Source organism: Lipophrys pholis (assembly GCF_963383615.2).
Source record: "Lipophrys pholis genome assembly, chromosome: 13".
NCBI classification, from domain to species: domain Eukaryota; kingdom Metazoa; phylum Chordata; class Actinopteri; order Blenniiformes; family Blenniidae; genus Lipophrys; species Lipophrys pholis.
In genome coordinates this window covers 28,673,510-28,701,321 of record NC_137632.1, presented here as the reverse complement: position 1 = coordinate 28,701,321, position 27,812 = coordinate 28,673,510, and the positions used below count along the sequence as shown (strand labels likewise).

Sequence of the window (27,812 nt, the reverse complement as noted above, 5' to 3'; positions counted from 1 at the left end):
ACATGAAGGATCTGCTCATATCTTAGTGCCAGTTACCATAACTCCGCTGGTCATGGTGGTTTGGGTGCCCAAGGAGGATCTACCCAATGTCAGACATGGTCCTAATGTTCAGGCTGCTCGGTGTGTACTGGTACATCATGGTACTGGTACTGGTACATCATATTCTTTAAACAGGTTGGAGAAATCACGTCTTAATAATCCTGACTGGGAGGCACTTCTGTTTTTGGCACTTTAAATCTCCAACATGTTGCTCCCCAGATTACCGTACCTGCCCCCACCTTCCCCCGTCACCCCTGAGCCGGGGTCAGGGGTGGAGCTCCATTAGATCCACGCCATTGAATTTCACTCATGTTTGAAGGTCTTACACACAGCTCTCATCCTTGTCACTGTGGCTTTTTTCTGTTTTCACCCTGGGCAAACACAGTTTCCTCCCTTCACCACTAGAGTGTGCTGCTCCGTTTCGTAGTTTGCCCACGTCGCCCAGGGGCAGCTGGGTGGAGCTGTAAGCCAGCGGCGGGAGGGTGTTCACCAGTATGAGCTGCAGCGGCTTCTTTTCGGGCTGGTACTGGCAGCGGACGTAGCGCAGGAACGCAGCGCGGTACGTTTTGTTAAACAGTGTGTAGACCAGCGGGTTGACGGCGGAGGACAAGTACCCCACCCAGACGAAAACGTTCAGCAGCCCTCCCATGACTCCGGCGTCGCACGCCGCCGGGTCACACACCACCACCAGCACATTGGTGATGAAAAACGGGCACCACATGACCACAAAGAGAAAGAAGACCACCCCGAGGACCTTGGAGGCCTTCTGCTCGTTGCTGATCGACTGCATGGTGCGACGCCCGAACAGCGAACCGGAGATGCTCCCGCGGGCGCCGCTCAGGCCGCCGCTGCTTCCTCTGCCTCCGGCCTCGCGGCTAATGGAGCGCCGGAAGAGTTTCTCAGAGGAAAGAGACGTCTGAGGCAGGAAGCTCAAGCTGAACGTGGTGCTCCATTTGGGCCGCGGGACCAGCTGGTCCAGGCAGAGGGTGGCTTCGTTCTGCAGGGCGTTGATGGTCAGGAAGTAGGTGACGACCATGATGGTGAGGGGAACGAAGAAGGCCACGAAGGAGCCCACCAGTACAAAGTTGTTGTCTGTCAGCAGGCAGCTGCCGTCTTTGAAAACCTTGGAGTGGTCTCTGAGTCCCAGCACTGGAATGGGCATGGAGATCCCTGCAGGGAGGAAGGACACAGCAGAGACACCAGCTGAAAATGACACAGTCTCTGTCATTCATGTAAATATTAGTGTTTGTCTGTGTCTGTTTGGAGGGAGATTAGGACCGGCTGGCGAGAGGGAAGCCGTTCGATTCTGTGTGCTGCTGGAAGAAAGAAGTGACTACAGACAAATGAGCAGCCCATCGACGCTAAAGCAGCAACAATAAGAAGGACGGGAGAACATGGATTGATCAGCAGCCTTTCACCGCATAAACACATCGACCTGGAGTAGAACACAGATTATAGAGAGGACATCAATGGCTTTACACCTCCCAACATCAATTACTGACAAATTCTTCCAAATGATCCACTTTGCTATAAAACATGTTGACATTTAATTAATACATTCTTGTTCATTTCCAAGTCGTGTCTCACAGTAGAGAACCGTCTCCTCCTAATGATTTGCCAGCCACAGTCGTTTCTATTCATTATGTAAAGAGACAAAAATAGATTCTCTTTGAAGAATTGCTGCTGACGCCAATAAATTAACTACACATATAATAAAGTATCTGTCTATCTATATCCATCTGCTAAACCAATTTCCATCTGGTTTTTGTGTTGCGTCCCTGTTTCCAGCATGGAAGCATCACCAACAACAAGTTGGGCAGATGGAAGTATAATTTCTATTGTACACGTAATCTGACGAGGCAAAACATGAAAATATCCTCAAATCCATGGATTGCATGTTCTCACTTTCTATCACTTATATATTACTTATCTATTACTATGCTTATTACTTATTATTATCTATTACTTATCTATTACTGTGGTTGATGATCCATTATAACTAATTCCTGGAGGCAGATACTTTTTTAATTCAATACTAGGGACAGAATTCCATTTTCCCTGCCTCTTGAAAATAAAAAGTTTAAAAACAATAGTTAACTGGACGTCTGATCCTGCCACTGTCCTGCCGTCTTTCCTACCTTGGTCTGGTTCACTTCACTTTTAAATCAGAATAAAGTCAGACTAATCAGAGTCGAGTAAAAGAATCCTTCAGGCGTCCCGAGTGGACAAACAGAGATTCCAGCAATCCGACGGTCGATGAGGCGTCGTTATCCAGGCAGAATGACCTAAACTCATTACTCTTTTAATGATAAAGCTTCACTTTATCCTTCATAAAACAAATAATATTCTTTCCTCAAGCTATCCAGCTTTTGTTTTATTAAAAGTTTATTATGAATCTCAAATCAACCCAATATCACAGGGCTACATATTTCATACTGCTGGCTTCCAGCCAGAAACTCAGACATGGTCTGTCAAATATTTTGCCATGCAATTTGACACAAGCCCTTCACTATTAAATGTGTCACATTTTCCATTAAGTCTGAGGTCTAAAACTCTATTTCCTCCATTTGTGTGTCTGTCACGCTGTGGGAGGGAAGTGCCTCAGCCTGTCCTCTGTGGGTTGAGTCTGGATCCTGACAGCGTCTCCATCTCTCCCCGGCCGAGCCGCCGGTCACTGCAGCTTCGTCCTCTGTCCTCTAATCTGTCACCTACACCTCCATACCTGCCATCTGTTTTCTTTCCCAGTAAACGTTGAGTTGTTTGTCACAGCGATGATGAAACACGTCTCTGCACTCCAGTTATTTCTGCCTCTGCTGGCTGTGGTATATTCAGATGAAGAACTGATAATCAAAAGGTTCCAGAGTTCCTGGATGAGGTTGAACGTTCTGACTGTAGCACAACCGCAGAACAACGGCAGCGTGAGACAAACCAAGCAGTCTTCCTCACACTATATTCTCATTAGCAGAAGGTAGTGAGAAGGAGCAAACCCACGGGGGGAGGCTGCAGATCCACAGCTGCGTTCTGGACACACTGAGATTGTTGCTGCACCTCGGGAGCACCAGGGGTCAGCAGACGGATAATTCTCATTAAGTGTGGATGGTTTGACAGAAACCCAGCTGGACAGACTCAGCCTGTAGCCACAGAAAGTCCCTGTCCACCCTGGACGTTCTGACCTGGTTTGTTCATTGTTGGGTGATCTGAGTGTTTCCTGGGTTGAGATTAGGTCACCTGACAGTTCTTCATCATTCAATAGAACAGAAATACTTTCTCTTCAGCCAAAGGCTGCGGCTGCAACATGCAGGACCTCGAGCCATCCACTGGGAGCAGTTCAGGGTTCAGTGTCTGGCTCAAGGGCACTTCAACAATGTGGACAGGGAATTGAACCTGCAACCTTGAGACTGAAAGACGACCACTGTACCAGCTGATCGATCCGTCCCTCCGTCCCTCCGTCCATCCATATAAAGGGCGGCATGGCTTGGTTGGTAGAGCGGTTGACAGAGCGGTCGTCTCCCAATCGGAAGGTTGCAGATTCAATTCCCATCTCTGCCTACATGCTAAAGTGTCCTTGGGCAAGACGCTGAACCCCAAACTGCTCCCAGTGGAGTGACGGTGCCGAGCTTGGCCACGTTGGTGTGTGAATGGGTGAATGTGATGAAGGCTGCTCAGGCAGCTGCTCGAGAGGTGAAGTCTATTAACCAACCATCCACCGCTGGAGCCAATACCAGCTAACTAAAGGCGAGAGCAGTGGACACATCATTAACACCGCAGTTTAGTTCTTACTTCTTTGTTTCCACTCCCCTTTTGTTTTGGTCTTTAACGTGAAGCCCTGGGTAAACCCTCATTCGACTTCCTGGAAATGTTCAAGAGTTTGTTCAATGTAGTTAAATTAGATTTGCACATCTCAAAGAAAACCACAATAAGACAACTTTCTGGAATGTAGAATGTAAAACCAGACCTGGGAACCTGCCACAGGCTATCTGTGGATTTCTGACTGAGTTGTTTGGCTTCAGTGGAATATTCAGCCAATCAATTGAAGAGACTTTTTTAAAGATAATCTGGGAAGCCCACAGAGGAGAAAGTGATTCATGTCGGGGTTCACATTTTTTCTCTTGTGTTTTTTGGTAAGATTCTGACTTTGTCTCTGGTTTCAGGCTCACCGGCTTCCCCTCCTTGTGTTTGATTGTCGTTCCCTTTCCTGATGTGTTTCACCTGTTCCTGAGTGTGTGATTGTCTTCACCTGGTGGCTGTGGTTTATCTTGTGCCTGTTCTGTTTGTCTGTTTCTGCCTTGGCTCTGCTCCCGGGCTCCGGTGTTCCTGTGTCTTGTAGACGGATTTTATTTTTGTGCTTTTGGATATTTGGTTCCACATTTGTCACATTAACTGAGCTCCTTTCGCATTGACGGCAGTGTCTGGCATTTTGAGTCTGCACTCAAGCCAAACTTAACAGTTTTAATGTGATTATACAACATTATGTAATATCCAGTGTGGCGGCTGTGTCTCAGAAAGTAGTTTGTGGCCTTCCAATAACAATGTTAGCTGTTGAATTGTGTCAAATTGTCCTCGGTCTCGACACTGAAAGCCAATTTTCTCCCAATGGAGCTGACGTTGCAGGATGGATGATAAATGGACTTACATAATATATTTTTACTGCTTCAGTAGCCTCAAAGTGTTGGTCGGACACTTGTGAACCACCAGGAGTGGCTGAGCCTCAGACACTGCTGCATGTGTGAGAGTGCTGACATGACGGGGAATAGAACCAAGATTTCAAAGTGTTGAACAGATGAAATCTATGTATAGACTGACTGAGCTAAAGCTGCATTTATCTCTAGAGAGAAGACCACACTGATAAAGTTACACTTCAGGCTTTAGGATTTGGAAACAGCCTTTTTAAATTCAGTTCATTTTTACTCTTATGATTTTATCTTATATGTTTTTGTGGGAATTAATTGGCAATAAATTAAAACCCACAATGAAGTACTTTTCTAGTGGACCTGCTTTATGTTTAGACTGTTTAGAGTTCAGGGCAGAGAGCTTCTCGGGTCTCCTGTACATTGATGTGAGGTTATTTCAAGTCTGATCAGCCTCTTGCAGGCTGAAGTCTGGGGTTTGTTATTTTTCTGTATGTGTGACAGGTCAATTGAGGACACAGAAATGGAAAAGGGGGGGGGGCTTCGGGGGGGGGGGGGGGGGGGGGGGTGTTCACATCCAAAACAAGGATGAGTAAAGAGTATGGTGTGAGTGACGAGACGGTGGCAGATGGGCTGGATTTGGCTTTATTGGGATTCTGCTTTCTTGGATTTTGTGGACGACTGTCTGGACTCCGACCGGGGAAGAGAATGAGTGTTGCTCCTGTCGTTGATTGGACAGGGCGGACGGGAAAATGTCCAAGTGGGGTTGGAGCGGAGAGACAGAAAAAAGATCCCGTTCCTCGGCCGGCTCTCCATCCTGATCTGAGTGCCACAGCTCATGTATTGTCAGCAAGTCCTTAATGAAGTGTTTGGCAGGTGTACCGCTGACCTTTTCCCTGGATTGTTTTCTTAAACTTGTCTGGCCCATCTGAGATCTGCTGTGGCGTTTCTGTCAGTCGTGGACTTGATTTAACCAACGTGACATTTTTGGAGACTTTCTGTTTTCTAATTTGTTCTGCACAAAAAGTCACACTTATTACATTTTGTGTGTCTGCTTACATGACAACGGTGCTCGTGGCAACTGAAAACTTTTAGAAAAAGGCACCCAAGGTGAAACTTTTCAAAAACACTCTGAGTCCGTCTCAGTGGAAACGGAGGAAATCGCCACTTTTTGAAAATGCTCAGGATCTGTGCGCGAGTAGATGGACAGTGTCTGTGTTCTCCCAATGTTACTGATTAGAGTCCGTGGTTCTCTGCGGCATGTGTATGTGTGTATGCTTTCATTACAAAAACAAACTAGAGCTACACTCGGTAGAGCGCAGACGTTCACCAACGCCACATTTGCTTACAGAACCGAGTTAGCATTGATAGCATGTTAGCCGTTAGCTCGAATCGATGCTAACTAGCCTGTCAGGTAGCTACATCACTGTGAAACCCTGAGCAGGGAGCGTCTCCATGGCAACAGACGCTGATCTCCTTTGATCTCCTCCATGAGGTGCCTCTCTCATCCACTTTGTATGAGACAGTTTTTCACAGTTTTTGGGATTTATTCAGAAACTCTTAGTCGTTAATGTCGATTGGCATTAATTGATTGGTCCTTTGATGATGACAAATCATCCCTGAAGATTTCATGCAATCTGGTTTAATAGTTTCTGGGAAAAGTTGGTAAAATACATGGAATGAATGAAGGAATGAAGGAATGAATGAATGAATGAATGAATTTAACCTTCCCCCAATGTTTGCTGGCAAAGGTAAAAACAGCACCCACTAGTGGCCTGGCATGCTAACTACGGACGATAGAAAACGAACATCCTTTTCAAAATGTTGTTATGTAAAGGTGAAACTTTTCTGAAAGGAAAACGATGTGTTTTCAGGTTGTCATGTAAACAGAACCTAATCAGATAGAAGTGTTTTGATCAGGTCTTCAAGCTGTTTCTGATTTCAGCTGCTGAAGTGTGTGACGTGCAGCAGCGAGAGGAAATAAAAGCTCCTGCTTCTAAAGCTGCAGCGACTGTGGATGAAGTGATGAAAACTGAAAGCTTTGACTCATCTGCAAGACTTAAGACCGGAGGACAGTTCAAGCTGAAGCTGCAGTACAAGCTTATGACCTGTCAGCGCTGAGTCACTGACGGTTTCTGGGATTATCGGAGCTGCAGGGACGTTTTCAGAAATGTCTTTACTTTCCAAACTGCTTTCCAACTTCACTTCTTGTCAGGATGATTTTGGTGCTTTGACTGCTTGAATGTGTTTCGACAGGTTTAATAAACTGACTGTACGAGGCATTCCTGGAGTCATTTACACTGATAAAAGATGTTAAACTAGCCCACGAGTCATATTTTGTCTGGATATTTGACATAGAGGTCATGGACTATTCAGAGAATGACAGTTACTTATGTGTTGTTAAAGAAAACGTTACAGAGAAGAGAGAATCTGTCCATTGTTGTGTTATATGTTTTATTCTTCGCACTTAAAATGTGATTTTGTTTGATGAATTTGGTTCATCATGGGCTTTTGGTTTATTAATTTTAATTTATATACTTCTATAATGCCAAATACAACGCAGTCATTTCAAGGCAATTTTATACCGCTGTAAACTGCACTGCCCTCTACTGGATGCACAGCTGAACAACCAGACCAACGCAAAGGACACATTTACATCACGACAATTTACGGACATAAAGCGATCATATTTGAGCCACGAGACACAACCAAGGTCCTCGTTTATACAACAGTTCAAGTGAAAATGCGTCGATTTAAGTTATTTTTTTTCCAGAAATACTTTGCATTGATGTAACAACATTTTGAAAATGATGGAAACGGCAGAAACTCTGAGAACAATGTGCGTAGCATGTGTGGCCACTAGTTGGTACTGTTGTTTTGCCACACACACACAAGAGCAGGAGCAGGAGCATGAGCAGGAGCAGGAGCAGGAGCAGGAGCAGGAGCAGGAGCAGGAGCAGGAGCAGGAGCAGGAGCATGAGCAGGAGCAGGAGCAGGAGCATGAGCAGGAGGAGGAGCAGGAGCAACGTTTCCACCATTTTGACCGAGCCTGAAAGTTTCCATAAAAGTTGCATTTTGCCTCATTTCCATGGAAACGGAGTCACACTTACAGCTTTGAGTGCCGTCGTCGTGTGAACAAATCCAAAGTTTCACTATTTCAGTTAAAAACATCTTGTATTGGGGCCGAGGAGAGATTTCAAGGTAAAGTTACTGACACTCCATAAGATCAAATCATCATTGATTTGTCCCACGCTGGTAAAAATTTCCCAGCAGTCTCTGATGTCTCCCACAAAGGAGACTCGTGACAATACTTTTGCTTTATCGGCTCAAATAAAATAAAACATGAGACTTGAAAGCCATGATACTAAATCCTTCCATTAGCTGGCATCCAGACACTTGTCAAATTCACTTTGAGGAATTTCGCTCATCTTTTTTATCTTCTCGGGGAGAAGATTGGTTTCTGGGTCATAAAAAGGAGGAGGTGAAGAGAAACAGGAGCAGAGGAGGGAGCATTAAACACCCACATGAACATAAAAACTGCAATGACAAAAGCATAAAAATAAATATCTCAAGACATAAAATACCCACAATTGGCTTCCCTACAGTAAATGCCAGCCTGAAGCTCTGTGTACTCTGTGTACTCTGTGTATCTGCCAGAATGTGTGAGGAATCGGATGGTTTGTTGACATCACACTGGAACGCTCCGCTCGGATTACAGCGTTGAACAGCGTCCTGCTGTTTACTCTCACTGCAGAAAGACACTCAGATCACGAACAGTAGAACGTTTTCTCTGGAAACACATGAATATCTGCTTGGCCAATATTATACTGGCACCATCCCAGTGTATTTATTTATTATTGATTCATTTATCTTACAGTAAAATCCATTTTAGTGCAGCACTGCGACTTGTTTCCATGTAGAGGATTGTTCTCCCCAGTGAGACAGTCACTATCAGATTATCTCGCAAAGCCCTAGATTAGGTTCTCAGTTTTTAGCTCAGTGTTTAAAAGGATTACTTCTGACATTGTCTCAGTATGGCAGCTGCAGCATGGCTGACGCAGTAAAGTATGACAGACGCAGTATGGCAGACGCAGTAAAGTATGACAGACTCAGTATGACTGATGCAGTATGGCAGATCGCAGTATGCTGGACTCAGTATGTTGGACTCAGTATGGTGGACTCAGTGTGGTGGACTCAGTATGGTGGACTCAGTATGGTGGACTCAGTGTGGTGGACTCAGTATGTTGGACTCGGTATGGTGGACCCAGTATGGTGGACCCAGTATGGTGGACTCAGTATGGTGGACCCAGTATGGTGGACTCAGTATGGTGGACTCGGTATGGTGGACTCAGTATGGTGGACTCAGTATGGTGGACTCAGTATGGTGGACCCAGTATGGTGGACCCAGTATGGTGGACTCAGTATGGTGGACTCGGTATGGTGGACTCAGTATGGTGGACTCAGTATGGTGGACTCGGTATGGTGGACCCAGTATGGTGGACTCAGTATGGCAGATCGCAGTATGTTGATAAACGTCAAACTTCCTGAAAAGAAAACCCAAAACGATACGTTTTCACTCCAAATGTTGTGTTAATGGGGTCGGAGGCCTTCTTTTGATTCACTTGTGTAATTGATCATTTTCCTGCCTTCAGGTGTTTAAAACTAGACGTCAAAAGAAGATGTGGTACACAAGTTGTTCTTTCAGCTGCTGGGCGATGAGACATTGGACATACAGGTTGTGTCCCATCTAAAACTGATCCCACTAATTATTGTCTCTGCTGATTCTCTTTAAGTGCCGATCACAAATATCCCCGCTTGCATGAATGAAGGGAGTTTATGTGGGGAGGAGTCCTCAGCCCACTGGGAAACACTCTGTTGTTGCATCACCAAAACAAGCTGCAACGTCTCGGAGTCATTTCACCAGGCCAGGAGGAGAAACTTGGTTTCCTGAGAGAGGCGAAGCAGCAGGGACCGAGAGAGGAAACTGGAACTACAAACCCGAGGACCTCAGCAGGAACACAAACTTTAATCAATGTGAAACAAGATGGTGGCCATACCAGTGAATGTCTCTTTAGTGGCCAGACGACACAAACAAACCTGATGGGATTCGACAAGGGAGTTGATTGGTCCAAACGTCAACTTATTATTTTCATCTGAATTTATTTTTCTCCTGTTTTGATTCAGGCGAGTTCAATAGAAATAAAAACTAGAACGTTCTAGAGGAAATGTTGTGTGCCGGCCTCCTGCTGCTACAGCGAGCCTCGCTAGTTCACGCTCCTGTTAGCATCTAGTCAGCGCTTACGAGCAATGCTAACTGGCTAGCGTATTAGCTCGCGGTGCTAACTAGCGGTGCTAAAGTGTGTTCAAGCCAATTTATACCGTTTAATCTTCATCTATATTTAGATCTCTAATTCCCAGAGGATTTCCCATTTTTAAAATTAGAGCACATTTGTAAGCAACTGCACTTTTTTTTAATTCATCACAATAGAACATAACATTCTACAGTCTCGCCCTCGTCACAATCATATGATGACTCTCAGGCGTAACGCCATTTGAGGGAGTGGCTTTGGGCGTGTTCGCTGTCAGGTCTCTGTGTTTCTCACCTCGTGTTTTCAATTAACCAATGTTCCACTTGTGTTCACCCCCTCCTCGTGTATTTAAACTCCTCTCCCTCTGTTGTCCTTGTCGCATCGTCTCGTCAACATGTCTTGTCTCTGCTCGTCATCAAGCCTCTTGTCATCGTGTCGTTCCTGCTTTTTCCTCGTGTTCCCTGGACTTTGTCTCAATAAACCTGGTTTTCATGGAACTGGCTGAGTCTGCGTTTGGATCCACCCTGCACAACCCTGACAGTTCGCCATGGAACAGGAAGTGGACTGTAAATAGACCGAACGGGATCCGATTGACCTCAAACTTGATACGTTGCATCAGAGCCCGGTCCTCATCACAGCCGTACAACCATCAACTATGGCACCACCTGCTTGAAACAGCGAGTGTAAATAACCTGAACGGGCTCCGATCCGCCTCAATTTTCCCACGTTGCATCACAGTCACGGTCCTCATCACATGAATCTCAGTCATGGCTCCACTTCAGGGCGTGAAGGTCTCAGCTGCATCACAGTGTGGCACGGCACCTGCACCGCATCCTGCCACAAAACCCTCCAGCGCATCGTGAGAGCAGCTGAGAAGATCATTGGTGCCTCTCTCCCCGCCCCTCATGACAACCACTCCACCCGCCTCACCCGCAAGGCCCTCGGCATCGCAGGTGATCCCACCCACCCACCCCACCCCATCCCACAACCTATTCAGCCTGCTGCCATCGGGGAGGAGACTGCGGAATCTCCAAGCCAGGACCAGCTGACTGAGGGGCAGCTTCATCCACCCACCAGGACACTCATCTCCCTCCCTGCTCTGCCCCCACTGCCTCTCTCACACAAGAACGCTGGATCCTGACACACACACACAAACACTCACACACACCCTGGACTCCCCCAAATACCCACCGTCCACCTTTCTACACTGAACCCTATCACCCACTTTTAGATAGGAAATTAAGTCAGGGACCCATTTTTCTGTCTGTTTGCTGTTTTTATATTCCTGTTTTTATTTACTTTTATTTATTTATGTTTTTATGTTTACACCATGGGCCAGAGAGAAACGGCATTTCAAAACTCTGTATGTCCTCTACATACGCAGCATTGATAATACATTTGACTTTGACTTTGAACTAGGCATGTGAACAAAATGTGTCTGCACCTTTGCCAGCGTCAACACATATTCAAATACACAAATGACACATATTTGAGTAGTATTTTTCATTTGTTAAAACAAATTTTTCTTTACAACAAACTTTCTCTTCAAGGCATAGATGGTAAGAATGCCAGAGCTGTACACAGTCCACCACCTCTACACAGGACCTGAGTCACTGTATTTTTAACAAAGAAAAATATATTGATATTCTGGACAGTTTCTGAAACATAAACTCAACACAAACACTGGGTATGACATCACTTGGTGTGACTTTGATCTAATGGCTCTGATTCCAAGATGAAAGCTTGATGACATCAAAAGAAGTCTGTGTATGAAGCACCTGCTGGCACCGGTTGACAGTTTCTTTAAAAGAAAGGTTTGAGAAATGGCTCAAAGTCGCAATACCAGAGATGAAGATTTTACACACTGCCCTAAGCCCAAAATTGCTCGTGACATTATGATGCTGAGAACTCAAGTCGATGAACTTGAAAATGCACAACAGGAAATGTTCAACCCGAAAAAGCCTATGAACTACCAGGAATTACAGAAAATTGAAGATCAGCTGTGGATAAAACAATCCAGACTGAAGGATCTCAAGATGACTGCTGGACTCTTGGAGGAAAAGACACAGGAGAAGACTGAGGCCTCCTCAGACAGCCAGTCACCTCAAACAACAAAGAAAGACTTCAAACAAGAAGTCATCGAGTTGAAGGCGCTGCTCGTTGGCAGTGAAAAAGCCATTGCTAAACTGCAGAAGGAAATTGAAATCCTCTCTGCAAAGTTCCATGTTGCCTTTGTAGAGTTGGCTGACAGAAAACGCCAGAACATTCAGAAAGATGAGGACAGGATGGAGAAGCCCAGAGGTCTGGAGGAGAGACTCCAGCAGGTGGTGGAGGAGAGAGACAGGCTGCTGGCTGACAAGGAGATGCTCAACAATGAGAAAGATACCCTTCAGGCTGAGAAGGAGAACCTCCAAACTGAGAACAGTACCCTTCAAGCTGAGAAGGAGAACCTCCAAACTGAGAACAGTACCCTTCTGGCTGAGAAGGAGAACCTCCAAACTGAGAGCAGTACCCTTCTGGCTGAGAAGGAGAACCTCCAAACTGAGAACAGTACCCTTCTGGCTGAGAAGGAGAACCTCCAAACTGAGAACAGTATCCTTCAGGCTGAGAAGGAGAACCTCCAAACTGAGAACAGTACCCTTCAGGCTGAGAAGGAGAACCTCCAAACTGAGAACAGTACCCTTCAGGCTGAGAAGGAGACCCTGCTGGATGAAAAGGAGAACCTCCAAACTGAGAACAGTACCCTTCAGGCCGAGAAGGAGACCCTGTTGGATGAAAAGGAGACCCTCCTGGCTGAAAAGGAGATCCTCCAACCTGAGAACAGTACCCTTCTGGCTGAGAAGGAGACCCTGCTGGATGAAAAGGAGACCCTCCTGGCTGAAAAGGAGATCCTCCAACCTGAGAACAGTACCCTTCTGGCTGAGAAGGAGACCCTGCTGGATGAAAAGGAGACCCTCCTGGCTGAGAAGGAGATCCTCCAACCTGAGAACAGTACCCTTCTGGCTGAGAAGGAGAACCTCCATAATGAGAACAAGACGCTACTAACTGAGAAGAAGATCCTCCATGCTAACTACAACACCCTGCTGGATGAGAAGAACACCATCCACTCTGAGAACATCTGGCTCAAGGAGGCCAACAAGATGTTAGAGGAGATAATCCAGGCCAAGATGAAGAAGAAGAGAGGCTTCTGGAGGCGGCTCTTCAAATCGCACTGAACAATGGCAACAGAGAGAAGAAAGCCAGGGAGACGGTGGAAGAGGCCAAGAAGATTTCAGAGGTCCACTTGTAAATATCAAATTGCCACTGTCTGTAACAGACCTGTCCGAGGCAGGGCTTGTACCTTAGGACAGGATGGAGAAGCCCAGAGGTCTGTAGGAGAGACTCCAGCAGGTGGTGGAGGAGAGAGACAGGCTGCTGGCTGACAAGGAGATGCTCAACAATGAGAAAGATACCCTTCAGGCTGAGAAGGAGAACCTCCAAACTGAGAACAGTACCCTTCAAGCTGAGAAGGAGAACATCCAAACTGAGAGCAGTACCCTTCTGGCTGAGAAGGAGAACCTCCAAACTGAGAACAGTACCCTTCAGGCTGAGAAGGAGTCCCTGCTGGATGAAAAGGAGAACCTCCTGGCTGAGAAGGAGATCCTGCTGGATGAAAAGGAGACCCTTCTGGCTGAAAAGGAGAACCTCCAAACTGAGAACAGTACCCTTCTGGCTGAGAAGGAGATCCTCCATAATGAGAACAAGACGCTACTAACTGAGAAGAAGATCCTCCATGCTAACTACAACACCCTGCTGGATGAGAAGAACACCATCCACTCTGAGAAGATCTGGCTCAAGGAGGCCAACAAGATGTTAGAGGAGATAATCCAGGCCAAGATGAAGAAGAAGAGAGGCTTCTGGAGGCGGCTCTTCAAATCGCACTGAACAATGGCAACAGAGAGAAGAAGGCCAGGGAGACGGTGGAAGAGGCCAAGAAGATTTCAGAGGTCCACTTGTAAATATCAAATTGCCACTGTCTGTAACAGACCTGTCCGAGGCAGGGCTTGTACCTTAGGACAGGATGGAGAAGCCCAGAGGTCTGTAGGAGAGACTCCAGCAGGTGGTGGAGGAGAGAGAAAGGCTGCTGGCTGAGAAACACTAAGGAGACCCTCAACAATGAGAACAACACTATTCTGGCTATGGTATGGTATGGTATGGTATGGTATGGTATGGTATGGTATGGTATAGTTTTTATTTGGACAGGGACAGTTGCAAGTTTGATTTTCTAGAAGCCATTTTTTAGTTCAATGTGTAAATGCTTTGAACGTAGTACATGTAATATTCTCTGCTGGCAGAGTATTCCACTGACCCATTGCCATTACAGAGAAGGCAGATTTAGCAAAAGCAGTTTTACATTTTGGGATACTGCATTCTCCTCTAGAAGTAGATCGAGTAGCTTGAGCCATTTTATCAGTGCATAAAGTTATGAGTTTTCTCATAGGAGGTGCAGTGATGCCATAAATAATTTTAAAAAGTAGGCAGAGATTAGTGTGAAATATTAGGTTTTTAAAATTCAGAATTCCATAATTAGTTAGTATTTGACAATGGTGATAGCGCCTGGATTTTTTGTCATGGATCTAGAGTCCATATTTCTATAATGATTCAAGAGGCCCCAGAGCCGTTTTACAGCCCTGTGACCAACTGGATATACAAAACATAAAACGTGACTAGATCATAGAGTTTAGGTACATGTGGGACGCCTCAGTGGTAAGAGACCCCCGTAGGTATGAAAAGTTGGACAAGCGACATTTTAAAGTGTTTCTGAATATTTTTTACATGATTTCTGAAAGTCAAGGTTGGGTCCAGGGTTACACTAAGTAGGTGAATTCATTAACATTCAAATTTTTTTTCGTACCGTCCGGCCCACCGCGCTCAGGGATGTACTGCAGAGGAACCAAAGAGCCGCGGGTTGCCGACCCCGGTTCTAGACATTCTGAGGGTCTCAGCTGCTTCTTCTCTCAAGACCAATGTGGCTCAGAAATGTGAGAAGAAGAGCTGCCAAGTCTCTGGCAGCCTGGAGGAGGCAAGAGGAACCTTGTTCAGAAGAACCGTTCATCATCTTCATTCAATGTTCCATTCATGTTCATGCCCCCCTACTAACAACGTCATTTAGAAACTCAGAGCTGATTGGCTGGCGCTGATTGAGGCGGGGCTTCACAGAACCGGAGCCAGTCGTCATGAATACCAGCAGCTTGTGAGCAGCTAAAGCAACAAACAGTTCAGAATGAATTCGGTGGATTATTCGCTGGAGTACGGAGTATGGAGAAACTGGAAGAAAGAAGTTGTGCAGCCAATTTATTCTGGCATTTAGTGGCGTCACTCGACCTGAAATGAAGTCTTGTCCCACCAAGTATTTACATATACTGCACTCTGGAAATAAAATGAAAAAAACCCAATGAAAATGTTTTTACTTGAAACGTGTAAACGAGACCTTTGACCTCTTTTTATCTTTGTGTTTTTGTTTGCGATACGTGTAGTTTTCTTTGTGTAGTTCAGTACAGCCGACCTCAGGGAGTTTGGATTAACACGGTTTGGTTCCGTGTCTCTGCTTTTCTTTTCTTTTACTTCCTGTTCTCGTTGTTTTGTTCACACTTTGGGGTAAATATTTACTCTTGGTCTGTTGTGCTTCTCACCTCCAACAATAGTGATTCATGACTCAGACTGTAACCTTTGTCAACACTCCTCATTCATCCAGCTGCTCATCGTCCTCATAACACTCTTCCTCAAATGTGTTTTTAAAAAACAACTCCTTGTTTATCGTGGTTTCCTCACAGAGAAACATCCCGCGGGGAAACTCCCTGCAGATTCTCACAGTCGAGGCAGAAAAGCATGTGGAGCAGCCCGGGAAACATTTCTATGGAATTGTGCACGCCAGCGTCGTTTGAAGAGAAAACAAGCAAAAACAATAACGTGTCCATGGTTTTTAATCCCCACCGTGGCAAAGAGGCAGAAAACCTTTGGACCACTGCTCATTAAGTCGTACGAAAAGACAAGAGTTAATCCAATTAGAGGCATTTCAATATGGTTTTGTTTTTTTCCCCCCAAACAAATACAGTTTTTCGGTTTCCTCGGCTCAGAGGTGGTCGAGACACATCAACACATGGAAGTTTAAAAAGACTGATAGAAGTTTGACTGGAGGTTTGACAAGATTTGTAATGTAACTGTATGAAAGCACTTATCAGCTACAACATATTGAGAGAATAAAACATGGTGTGTGTGTGTGTGTGTGTGTGTGTGTTTACCTGCTGAGATGGTCCACACCGCCAGGATCTTGATGCGGGCCTTGGTGTGGGAGTTGAAGCGGCTGTGGTGGATGGGGTTGCGTATGGCGATGTACCGATCCAGAGAGATGGCACAGAGGTGCATGATGGACGCCGTGGAGAACAGCACGTCCAGGTAGATCCAGATGGGGCAGAGTTCAGGGGGCAGAGGCCACCCGTAATCTGCAGACAGAGACAGACCACTCTTCTTAAACCACCGGACGCGCCCGAGAACGTTTCTGATTGGACGACCTGCCTTCTATTAGCTGCTATCAACAAAACCTACGTTTACTCTGTGGTCATCCATGTTCTGCTTTGGTGGAATGGAAATGGGTCAAAACCCAACTTTTTGAAAATGCTTCAATTCCATTTCAGTGTAATTCAGGGACAAGACGGCATTTTGAAAACGTTCCAACTCTGTGTCAGTGAAGGAAAACACAACTTTTCTCTAGTGCTGATACTGTGCATGTGCATTCTGGCTGTAGTCACCAGTAGTTCTGCACATGCTCAGTAGAGCCAATCAGAACACAGTTTCCTCCGTGGTGTCATGACCCCCAGTCCATATTCTGCTGGAACTCGGTGGTTTTACTTTGACAGTCACTGTAATAACAATCCAACTTGGTGGTCTGTCATGTTTAGAGCTCATTGTTCTCTGCTGTGTGTGTGTGTGTGTGTGTGTGTGTGTGTGTGTGTGTGTGTGTGTGTGTGTGTGTGTGTGTGTGTGTGTGTGTGTGTGTGTGTGTGTGTGTGTGTGTGTGTGTGTGTGTGTGTGTGTGTGTGTGCTTTCAGTACTAAAACAAACCACCAACACGTGGCCCAGCATCTTAACTACATCATTTTCACAGTTTTTGATGTTTCCAAAGGAAGGTTGTATGTATGTATGTATGTATGTATGTATGTATGTGTGTGTGTGTGTGTGTGTGTGTGTGTGTGTGTGTGTGTGTGTGTGTGTGTGTGTGTGTGTGTGTGTGTGTGTGTGTGTGTGTGTGTGTGTGTGTGTGTGTGTGTGTGTGTGTGTGTGTGTGTGTGTGTGTATGTATGTATGTATTTTACCAACTTTTCTCAAAAACTATGAGCCTGAATTGCCTGAACGGTTCAGGGATGATTTGTCATCATAAAGGACCAAACCATTTGATTTTGTGACGTTAGCGACAAGCAGTTTCTGAATAAAACCCCAAAACAGAAAAAAAAACTGTTTCATATAGAGCAGATGAGAGAGGCTCCTCATAGAGGAGATCAAAGGAGATCAGCGTCCGTTGCCGTGGAGACGCTCCCTGCTCAGTGTTTCACAGTGATGTAGCTACCTAGTTAGCATCGATATGAGCTAACGGCTCATATCGGCTAACTAATGTGGCGTTGGTGATTGCCTGCGCTCTACCGAGTGTAGCTCTAGTTTCTTTCTTGCGATCCACTGATAACTGACTACCAACATATTCTATGATCGCGAACCGGAATCACCGGATAGAAGATGGACGGACGACTGGAAAGACGTGTGATAAACTTGGAAAAGCAAAGGATTGTGCAGAATATATAGAAATATGTTTATAAGATTGTGAACTACTGCCTCCTGCCTTCAGTTCCATTGTAAACAGCCTTTTGTTACTTTGGTTATCAAGGTAAGATCTGCAGTAAATCCACCATGTCTTATGATACGAATGAAAAAAGTAATTAGTTCTAACCTGAGTTATGTGTGTGAAATAAAACGCATCGCTGGAACAGATTGAAGGACCGGTTGTGTGTTCGGCTCTGACAAGTTAGTCACACTGTGGCCGCGCTGTCAAAAATGGAGTGAGTCACCTGGAAGGAAGAAGGCCTGAAGCTTTCAGGGTGACGGCACGCTCCAGATACATCCAGCACCGCTTCAGGTTCACACACACACACACACACACACACACACACACACACACACACACACACACACACACACACACACACACACACACACACACACACACACACACACACACACACACACACACACACACACACACACACAGTGTTTCTGCGGCAGCCATCTCAATAATTCACATTGTAAATTGGTCTGGAAATCATTTCAATTTGAATGGAAATCACATTATCCAGCCCTGCGTTGAACACGGAGCGAGACAGACGTGCTTTTTATGGAGTATGCATCAAGGGGAGTTTCTTTACAGCTACAGGCAGTTTCAGGTGACAGATAGTATTTCGTTCTGGATTTGACCTGTGCAACTCTAACGTCAGCAGCCAGAGCGAGGGAAACACCCCCACCTTCCACTGCAAAGCCACGAATGTAACGACGACCCAAAGTGGTAATAATTGTTAAGGGGCGGCGTGGCTCTGTGGGGGTGTCAGTCTGAGCACCGTCACCCAGGTCACATTGACCCATTAAGAACCTTCCTGCAGGTGGAGAGCCCACAGGAAGGTGGAGAGCCCACAGGAAGGTGGAGAGCCCACAGGAAGGTGGAGAGCCCACGGGAAGGTGGAGAGCCCACGGGAAGGTGGAGAGCCCACGGGAAGGTGGAGAGCCCACAGGAAGGTGGCGCCCGGCGTGGGACATGAACCCTCTACCTTGAGACTGAGAGTCTGATGCTCTACCAGCTGAGCTGGACGGGGGACATGAACCCTCTACCTAGAGGCTGAGAGATGATGAGCCGGCCGGGGACCCAAAATGTTTTGACCAAAATCTGATAAAACCTAAATTTACTGGTCAATGATGTAAGAAGACGCTGAGCCCAAAACTTTTAATATTATTAATATTTCATTATGAGACAGGCAAAATACTGTAATAATGTGATTACATCATAAAATGAATCAATGATTTATGGTTTGAACTTGAACCGTTTTAATAACATTGACAGAATGAGTTCTAAACATTTAGACTATTTGTTCATAATAATATCTTCGTACAGTTTATGGTATTTATGTAGGATTGCTGTTGCCCAAGTCATTTATAGTATTCTGTTATCTAGAATCTGTAATCTATTCCTCTGATCATCAGTATATGATAATGTAGAACATTAAACATATGGAGATCACACTCAGATTCTTGTTAAATCTTTTTACATTGGTGACCAGTTATTCCGTTTTGGGTTTAATGACGTTATATTGTGTAATAGTTTGGGTCGTTGTTCCTTCTCGGGCTCCAACAGTTCTGATTACCTGGACTGTCTTTGTTCTCTGCACTAATCTTCTGATCGGACGTCACCGCTCGTTCATGCCGCAGGTGAAGGACGAGCGGATCTTAGTTTTTATTATCAGGAAGGAGATGACTCATTCATGTGTTCTCACCATCATCATCATCACCATCATCATCATCATCACCGTCGCTTCCTCTCTTTCCGTGTTGAGTTTTTTATTTTCATATCTGAGGGTGATCCTGCACTCATGATATTTTTATCTCCACGGTCTCACGCTAACTCCTTTTTCTCATTTTAGCTCTGTCGATCTTTGAGTCCGTCTCCGTCGGGCCCGTTACGTTCAGGCTTTTGATCTCAGCAGGGAGTTCTTTCTTCCTGCTCAACATCCTCAACTTCTCACCAGCCGGAGAGCTCTTCAGTCTGCGTTCAGTTAGATAGACACTAACAGCTGCGGATTTTCTGACAGTAGTGGTCATGAACCAGCGAACCGCGGTCCGGGTCTGGGTCTGATTATGAGTCCGAGACCAAGTCTAGATCCGGGTCTGGGTCTGGGTCTGGGTCTGGGTCTGGGTCTGGGCCCCTGTGGGGGGTTTTCTGAAGTCAAATGTCAAAATGGCGCAGTTTAAGTCTAAATCAAATTATTAATCAGATTAATGAAAAGGTTGCATGCAGATTTTTGCATGAGCAAACCAACTAAAGAGAGAAAGGTATATATATATTTTATATATATATATGATATATATGCACTTAACATGTTTATTTAACACCTTTAACAGTTCATGTTCACAAAAAACCAACATTTTTGGGCCAGACTTGTGGACGTTGTCTGAGAGGAGAGACTTGGGGCCGTCTGCTCCTCACTGCCAGAAAGATTCGTTAGAAACACTAAAAGGAAAAAAATTACTTAGAACAAGAGAAAATACATTTTACCCGATAAGAAATCTTGAAACCAGATTTAAAAATTTAGATTTAATGTTATATTGTCAGATCCATCCACCTTCTCCCTCTTATCCCTTCCCGGGTGGTGGGGGTGTCAGTCTGAGCACCGTCACCCAGATCACATTGACCCATTAAGAACCTTCCTGCAGGTGGAGAGCCCACAGGAAGGTGGAGAGCCCACAGGAAGGTGGAGAGCCCACAGGAAGGTGGAGAGCCCACAGGAAGGTGGAGAGCCCACAGGAAAGTGGCGCCCGGCGTGGGACATGAGACACCCTCTACCTTGAGATTGAGAGTCTGATGCTCTACCAGCTGACCGACTGTCAAATCAGGGAGTAAAAAACAACTTTTGAAACAAATGATCTATCCTGTCTAAAAATAATCCCAATCAAGGTAGGCCCTCCCTTTGACTCCTCCCACAATTAGGCAGCTCTGCTCTGGCACATGGGAAGCACGAGAGGAAGTACTTCCTCCTCTTCACAAGATGGGCATGTGTGGGCGGAGCCAGTCCAGCTCACATAGACACAGCAGATTCTGAATGCAGCTCCTATGATCCAATATTCAAATGAGGAAAATCAAGGAGGAGCTAGAAACTTAGAATACTGAAGGTTTCTGGACCGACCAGACCAGGAGGAGGAGGAGAACAGGAGGAGGAGGAGGAGGAGGAGAACAGGAGGAACAGGAGAACAGGAGGAGGAGGAGGAGGAGGTGAAGAGGAGGAGGAGGAGAACAGGAGGAGGAGGAGAAGAGGAGGAGGAGGAGGAGAACAGGAGGAGGAGGAGAACAGGAGGAGGAGGAGGAGGAGAACAGGAGGAGGAGGAGAAGAGGAGGAGGAGGAGGAGAACAGGAGGAGGAGGAGAACAGGAGGAGGAGGAGAAGAGGAGGAGGAGGAGGTGAAGAGGAGGAGGAGGAGGAGGAGAAGAGGAGGAGGAGGAGGAGGAGGAGTGGAACAGGAGGAACAGGAGGAGGAGGTGAAGAGGAGGAGGAGAACAGGAGGAACAGGAGGAGGAGGTGAAGAGGAGGAGGAGGAGAACAGGAGGAACAGGAGGAGGAGGTGAAGAGGAGGAGGAGAACAGGAGGAACAGGAGGAGGAGGTGAAGAGGAGGAGGAGGAGGTGAAGAGGAGGAGGAGGAGAACTTTAAGAGATTTCCACAGTTTAGTGGTGAAAGAAATAAGAACACGCTCCAGGATTAAACTTATTTTAGCTGCAGTTGAGTTTTGTTTTCAAACTTTTCACCCAAAAGACAAAAAACCAACCAACTGAAGCACGGAGGACGCTTTGAGGCTGATCTTCTGTTCTCACCCTCCACCCTCCACCCTCCACCCTCCACCCTCCACCCCCACCCCCCGGGGGAATGATGAAATATCACATTATTATCGGCTCCACAGTCTCTGATGTCAGTGACCTGGAGCTGCAGTGAATAATCCCTCGCTGAAGATTTCCCCCGATGTAGAAGACACCCCCTCACTTCCCAAAAAACAAGAGGGCAGGATAGTAAAACTGCCCGCAGGCCTGCTGGGATGTGACTGCTTCCTGGCTCAAGTCGCCTCTGCCTCGCTCCTCACAGAGCCTCCGGCAGCACAGAGCGGCTGGTTCCTCCGACCAGTCGATCCACAGGAGACGCTGGGATTCTTCTCTCGGTATCCTGACACCAATTACAGCCGGCCGGCGCTGCATCGCACTCCGTCTGCGTCACCGGACTTCCTCCCGCTCAGTGCCGGTTAAAGCCGATTAGAACAGGAACCTTTCTGTACCTCGACTAATGAACTGATGAACTAATGAACTAATGAACTGATGAACTGATGAACGGAGCCTCGCTCTTGTGGCCTTTGAAGAGAAACCCTCCTAAGTTTTTTTCTACATCCCACAATTTCTTTTGTGACGCATTTTGCCATTGTAGCCCCAAAGCATCGGTTTGGTTTGAGCTCCATTGTGGCAACACTGGAGAGAATTGGCTCGTCAGCCCTACGCTGCCTCTGATTGGCTCGTCAGCCCTCACACTGTGCAGTTGTTTGGAATCACCAGCTTCCTCTCAGTATGTTGAATAGTCCAGTCAGCATTTTAAAACCAATCTGAAGATCCACTTTTATTCTCTGGCTTTTAACCATGTCTGAGACTCTGTGCCTGATTGTATTGTTTGTTTTGCTGTATTTTATTGTTTCATTGCTTCCTGTTTTTATTATTAATATCAGGTAGTTTATTCATTTAAAGCACTTTTGCTTCAGCCGCAGTTCTTTTAAAGTGTTCTATAAATAAAAGTGACTCGACTTGAAGATTTGATGGTGATTTCTTTAATTTACCTGAACAAATAATATTTTGCTCTTTAGGAATCCAGTGCTGCACTGAAGCTGAAGCAGAGGTGCTTCAGTTAAGAGTTCAATTCTCTTTCAAATGTTTTACCTGTCCTCTGTACTGATTGGCCAATAAGAATTGGGAGGCGGAGCCTCCAGGAAGGAACAGGAAGTGATGTGATGGAAGAGAAGGTGGCTGGCAGTGAAGGCCACGAGGCTGAGACCCGCTCATGAGGAAGAGAAGAATCTTTTTGATGAGATTTTCCTTTCATGGTTTTTTTTTTGTTTGTTTGTTTTTGGACAAAAGTTCTGAATAAAAGTGGGCTTTAACCCTGCGGCGCTCTTCTGCCGCTGGATTTTGTCCTGACGCCTCTGCAGTGTCGCTTCACCCTGAAGTCTTGTTGGCAGAGAATGATGGGGGGGGTAGAGGAGCCGCCGCCTGAAGGAGCCATGGCTGCAGGAGGAGACCAGCAACGAGTGGTGCAGCTCAAAGTGAAGACAACGTGAGTAAACGTCCACTTCAACCAATCAGAACAGTGAACAGTGAGTACGAACCAATCAGAGGTGGGTCATGGCTTAATCATCCTAGGAAAAAAAAAAATCTAGCTAGTAGAATTCAGTGAAAGAAACAAGTGGTGCTTTTCCATGAGTACTACTGAGCTCTACTCACTTCGCCTCTACTCCACTCAGCCTCATCGTTTTCCATGATGATATAGTACACCCGCGGCCGTACTATAGTATATAATCTTATATATTTATTAATAATATTACAGGATGTGGATCGTTACGATGGTGCTTCACTGACCGGTGTTTTGGTTTCACTGGTGCCCCTGTTAACTGGTGACTTGTGCCAGCAGCCATTAGCAGCAGCTGATGTTAATATAAGACAAACAAACACTACGATACTTTAAACTTTAATAGAAATGTGGTTAAACGACGTTCTCCAGGACAGCTCCGGGTTCTGATCGGGTTTTTAACATCTGCTGTGAAAAGGAGACGCTGGAGGAAGACGGTCACCAGTTAACAGGGAAACCAGTTAATCCTAAACACCGGTGGTCTCATGGCTGGGAGACCTCCTGGTGCTGGTAGTGTGTCGCTCCATGGAGCTCCTGAATCCTTTGGTCATCTGCATCTCCTCGCTGCTCCACTGGTTGAGTTCTGAGCGTCTCTCTGGTTCTGATCGGGTTTAAAAATGGCGGCTGAACGAGACGCTCTCTGACTGTGTGGTGACGCGCCGGCCAATCAGAGGCTGCCGTCTGCCGACGTCGCATTGTCTCCTGGCCTGAGCTCACTGGGAACCTGGAGGAGGAACCACTGGTAGTGAGACTAGCGTCAATAGCGAGTAGAAACTAGTGGCGCCAAAAGAAAACAAAGGTCACACAGTCAGAATCTGAGGCACAGAAACCACTGGAACAGCAGCATCGCTGTCCAAAGCTGAACTGATTGGATGACTTGTTTTATTTTTTTAGAATTCCATTGTGTGAGAGGTAAGTTGAGCAGTGGGTCGGCCTTTGAAGCCCTCCTCCAGTGTCTGATGTGTCTCCAGCTGTGGAACATCAGGAGAAACCAGCGCGGAGCATCGATTATCTGACGGCCGCAGGCGAGAGGCGGTTCGATCCCTCCACTCGTCTCTCGGGGAGGTTAAATCACGGTGGGTGCAGCGGCCGAACGCCGGGGAACGTCGGCCACAATCACACGAGAGGCACTCCGGTGGAGGTCGGCGCCCGGCGGAATGACCGGCGAGGAACGTCTTCGCCTCCGCGGTCCAGCGCCGAGCTAACCACATCCCCACGTCTCCGGCAGGTTACTGAGCAGGACACGTGTCTCCTGTTGATTTATGGATGACTCCTTCCTGCACACCGAAACTCAAGTCCTGCATTTTTAAAGCTGTTAAATCTTCAGAGGCAAAACAAAGACGAGTGAGTCAGACACGTTTCCCGCAGTTTGATTGGCGTGGGATTAAAGTCACCAAGCGAGGAAATCAGAACTGAAAGCAGAATCGCAAAAAAGATAAATAAGTAAAAATCAGATTTTCTTGCTATAAACACGGTCAGCCCACTCATCTATCTTTAATGGTGATTTAGCAGCTGGCTGGAGTCGATCCCAGCGGGTTTCACCTGCACAGGTGAGCAGTCCACCACCGGACACACACAGACAGGAAGTTTAGCCGATTCAGCGCTTTTCCAATTTAGATGATTTAGCTTTTTTTTTTCCCGACTTATCAGATTGAGTCGTTTTGTATTTGCGTGTGAGGTCAGTCACTGTGTTCTTCTTGGTTGAACACGAGCAAAACGCTCCGTGTTGACGTTGAGTTTAGCATGCTGGAGGCAGGGTCTCAGTAATCAGGCCTTTAGTGATGTGATTGCAGGAGTTTCCTCTACTGAATACTGACTCGGGGGGGGTTGAATATTAAACAGTGGTTTACGTCAGCTAATATACTTTTATCACATTGACATCCGTTTATAAAAACCTGTTTCCACTCGATTTATCAAAAAGCTCAAATATATGGGTAATGAGTTCATGTATAACTGCTGCTTTGTATTTGTTTGTATTCATTAAAGTTGTGTCCATTTATTCTTTTTGAAAAAGATCCAAAGAAACAATTGGATTTTACTCGGGACACACCGATAATACTTTTTTAAAGGACAAGTACTAATTTTGTTTTTTGTCGATACCAACTATCGATACGAATACTTATTAAATGCCATTTAGCCTATTTCATACTTCATACACAAACGATGCGTGAAGGCTATGTATTGCTGCGAACCTCCTCCACCAGCCTCACAGTCTATAGTAGCATAGCATCGAGCGTAGCGTCTCTCTCCGATCTGCGCTTTGCTACTGAAGACTGGAGACTGAAGACTGGAGACTGGAGACTGAAGACTGAAGACTGAAGACTGTGGGACGAGCTGCTGGTGATGAGAGGATCAGTCACTTTATCGTGTTTAGCATGTAGCATGTAGCCTCACTGGTGTGTGAACCTGAAACTCTTTAGCATGTAGCATTGCTGGAGTGTGAGCCTGTTACTCTTTAGCATGTAGCATGTAGCATTGCTGTAGTGTGAGCCTGTTACTCTTTAGCATGTAGCATTGCTGGAGTGTGAGCCTGTTACTCTTTAGCATGTAGCATTGCTGGAGTGTGAGCCTGTTACTCTTTAGCATGTAGCATGTAGCATTGCTGGAGCGTGAGTCTGTTACTTCAGACGTTTGTCTGGAGAGAATCAGGAGTCCTAGTTGAGAGAAATAAGAATGTAAAAGTTCACAATCAGTGCTGTTCACGACTAAGTGCTGCACTTTCATCGGTAAAGAGAGGAAGAGTAACTGATGGAGGAGTGGAAAAGGAGAGCAGGAAAGAAAACGAGCTCCAGCGACGACGCAGCCGCTCACAGAAAGGTTGATTTGATGAAAGTGAGAAAGAGACGAGTGAAATCAGCACAGCAACTTTCTTTTTTGCAGCAGATGTTCTCCTCCTCCTGTTCTCCTCCTCCTCTTCCTCCTCCTGTTCACCTCCTCCTCCTGTTCTCCTCCTCCTCCTGTTCCTCCTGTTCTCCTCTTCCTCCTGTTCCTCCTGTTCTCCTCCTCCTCCTGGTCTCCTCCTCCTCCTCCTCCTCCTGTTCTCCTCCTCCTCTTCCTCCTCCTGTTCTCCTCCTCCTCCTCCTCCTCCTGTTCTCCTCCTCCTCCTCCTGTCCTCCTCCTCCTGTTCTCCTCCTCCTCCTGGTCTGGTCGCTCCAGAAACCTTCAGTATTCTAAGTTTCTAGCTCCTCCTTGATTTTCCTCATTTGAATATTGGATCATAGGAGCTACATTCAGAATCTGCTGTGTCTGTGTGAGCTGGACTGGCTCCGCCCACACATGCCCATCTTGGGAAGAGGAGGAAGTACTTCCTCTCGTGGTGCCATGTGCCAGAGCAGAGCTGCCTAATTGTGGGAGGAGTCAAAGGGAGGGCCTACCTTGATTGGGATTGGCTAAACCCCCGATGGCACTATATAGGGTTTGATCTCTGATTGGCTGGTTGGAGCAACACACTTTTTAAAACCTGAAACAAGCCAGGGAGAGAGAGGACAGACTGTCTTCACTTCTGGGACGTCAGTCCAGGTATGGGGACGAGTAGTACTGCTGGAGAACCTTTAGGATTATAATCTATATATGAGCCTTCACAGTCTGTGTGGCGATGCGTCCGGTTAAACTCTGGTTTAGAATCTCGGTACGATAAGAAGAGAATCTCGTTCAAAGTGCAAAGAGCAAGAACTCTGCAAGGAGCGACGTGAAACGATCCACCAAACAGACACAACTTCTTCTTCTACGACATTTCATGACCATCATGTCACATTTACTCCCTCAAACTGCAGGAGTTGATACATAAAATCATATTTATGTTTACTTGTAATGCTAATCGTAAACTTTTAGTATAAATAAAGTGCTTACTGCCTGTTTTTTCTTCAGGTTTCTCACCATAACCAAGCTCCCTCTTTCAAGCTGCTGACTCGGCACTTCTGTTCTTTTTCTCGTTGAAATGTTTTTCCGATAGTTCTCCTCCTCTTTCAGCTCTCTGCCGGCTGCTGTGGCTCGGCTGGGCGGAAAGTGCCGGTAATTATTCCACCGTTCCTTCCAAAGTGTGTTTGTGGTGATAAGATGAGTTGATTGTGTTGCTTTTCCAGAGGAGGAAATAGTAAAGCCGAGCAGAGCGAGGAAGAGAAGGAAGGAGGATAAAACATCTATAGGTCACATTTATTCTTCCACATCCAGTAACTTTTGTTCCAGAACCAAACACATCAAGTCCAACAGTCATGCAGGTTTTTATACTGGAGCAAGACTCTGTTGCTCTGCAGTGACACCTAGCGGTCAGAGGTGGTATATATCAATATAGTTGTTTACTTCACTCACATACCTTTAAGTGATATAACTTCAACTAACATCAGATTATAGAGCATCTTCCTCCTCTAACATCAGATTATAGAGCATCTTGCTGAGTCTCATATCTCCTCATAAAGAAGCTGAACTTTTCCTATTGCTGCAGTTTTACTTTGTTAAATAATGAAATCTGCACTAGAAAGAGTCAAATCAAATATTAAAGTGGGTCTGAGCTGCACAGCTGTCGCAGGCTTTTTTCTCAAAAGACAGTTTTAGATATAAAGATGTGTCTTTATCAATATTTAATGCTTCACATCACATAGATTACCTCTTTATTTTTTTA

General features: G+C 45.9%; 1 protein-coding gene across 1 annotated transcript in view; it reads right to left on the bottom strand.

The window, feature by feature from the left end:
• Positions 1-361: 361 nt before the first annotated feature.
• The window catches only part of htr2aa (5-hydroxytryptamine (serotonin) receptor 2A-a), a gene marked incomplete at its 3' end in the record, with an annotated part of 45,117 nt that continues 17,666 nt past the window's right edge, over positions 362-27,812 (bottom strand). Inside the window, exons 2-3 of the mRNA XM_080478917.1 lie at positions 16,258-16,458; positions 362-1,209 (exon numbers count right to left, since the gene is read on the bottom strand). Coding sequence (XP_080335043.1) covers positions 362-1,209; positions 16,258-16,458 — 1,049 coding nt within the window. The remainder of the gene's footprint in view (positions 1,210-16,257; positions 16,459-27,812) is intronic.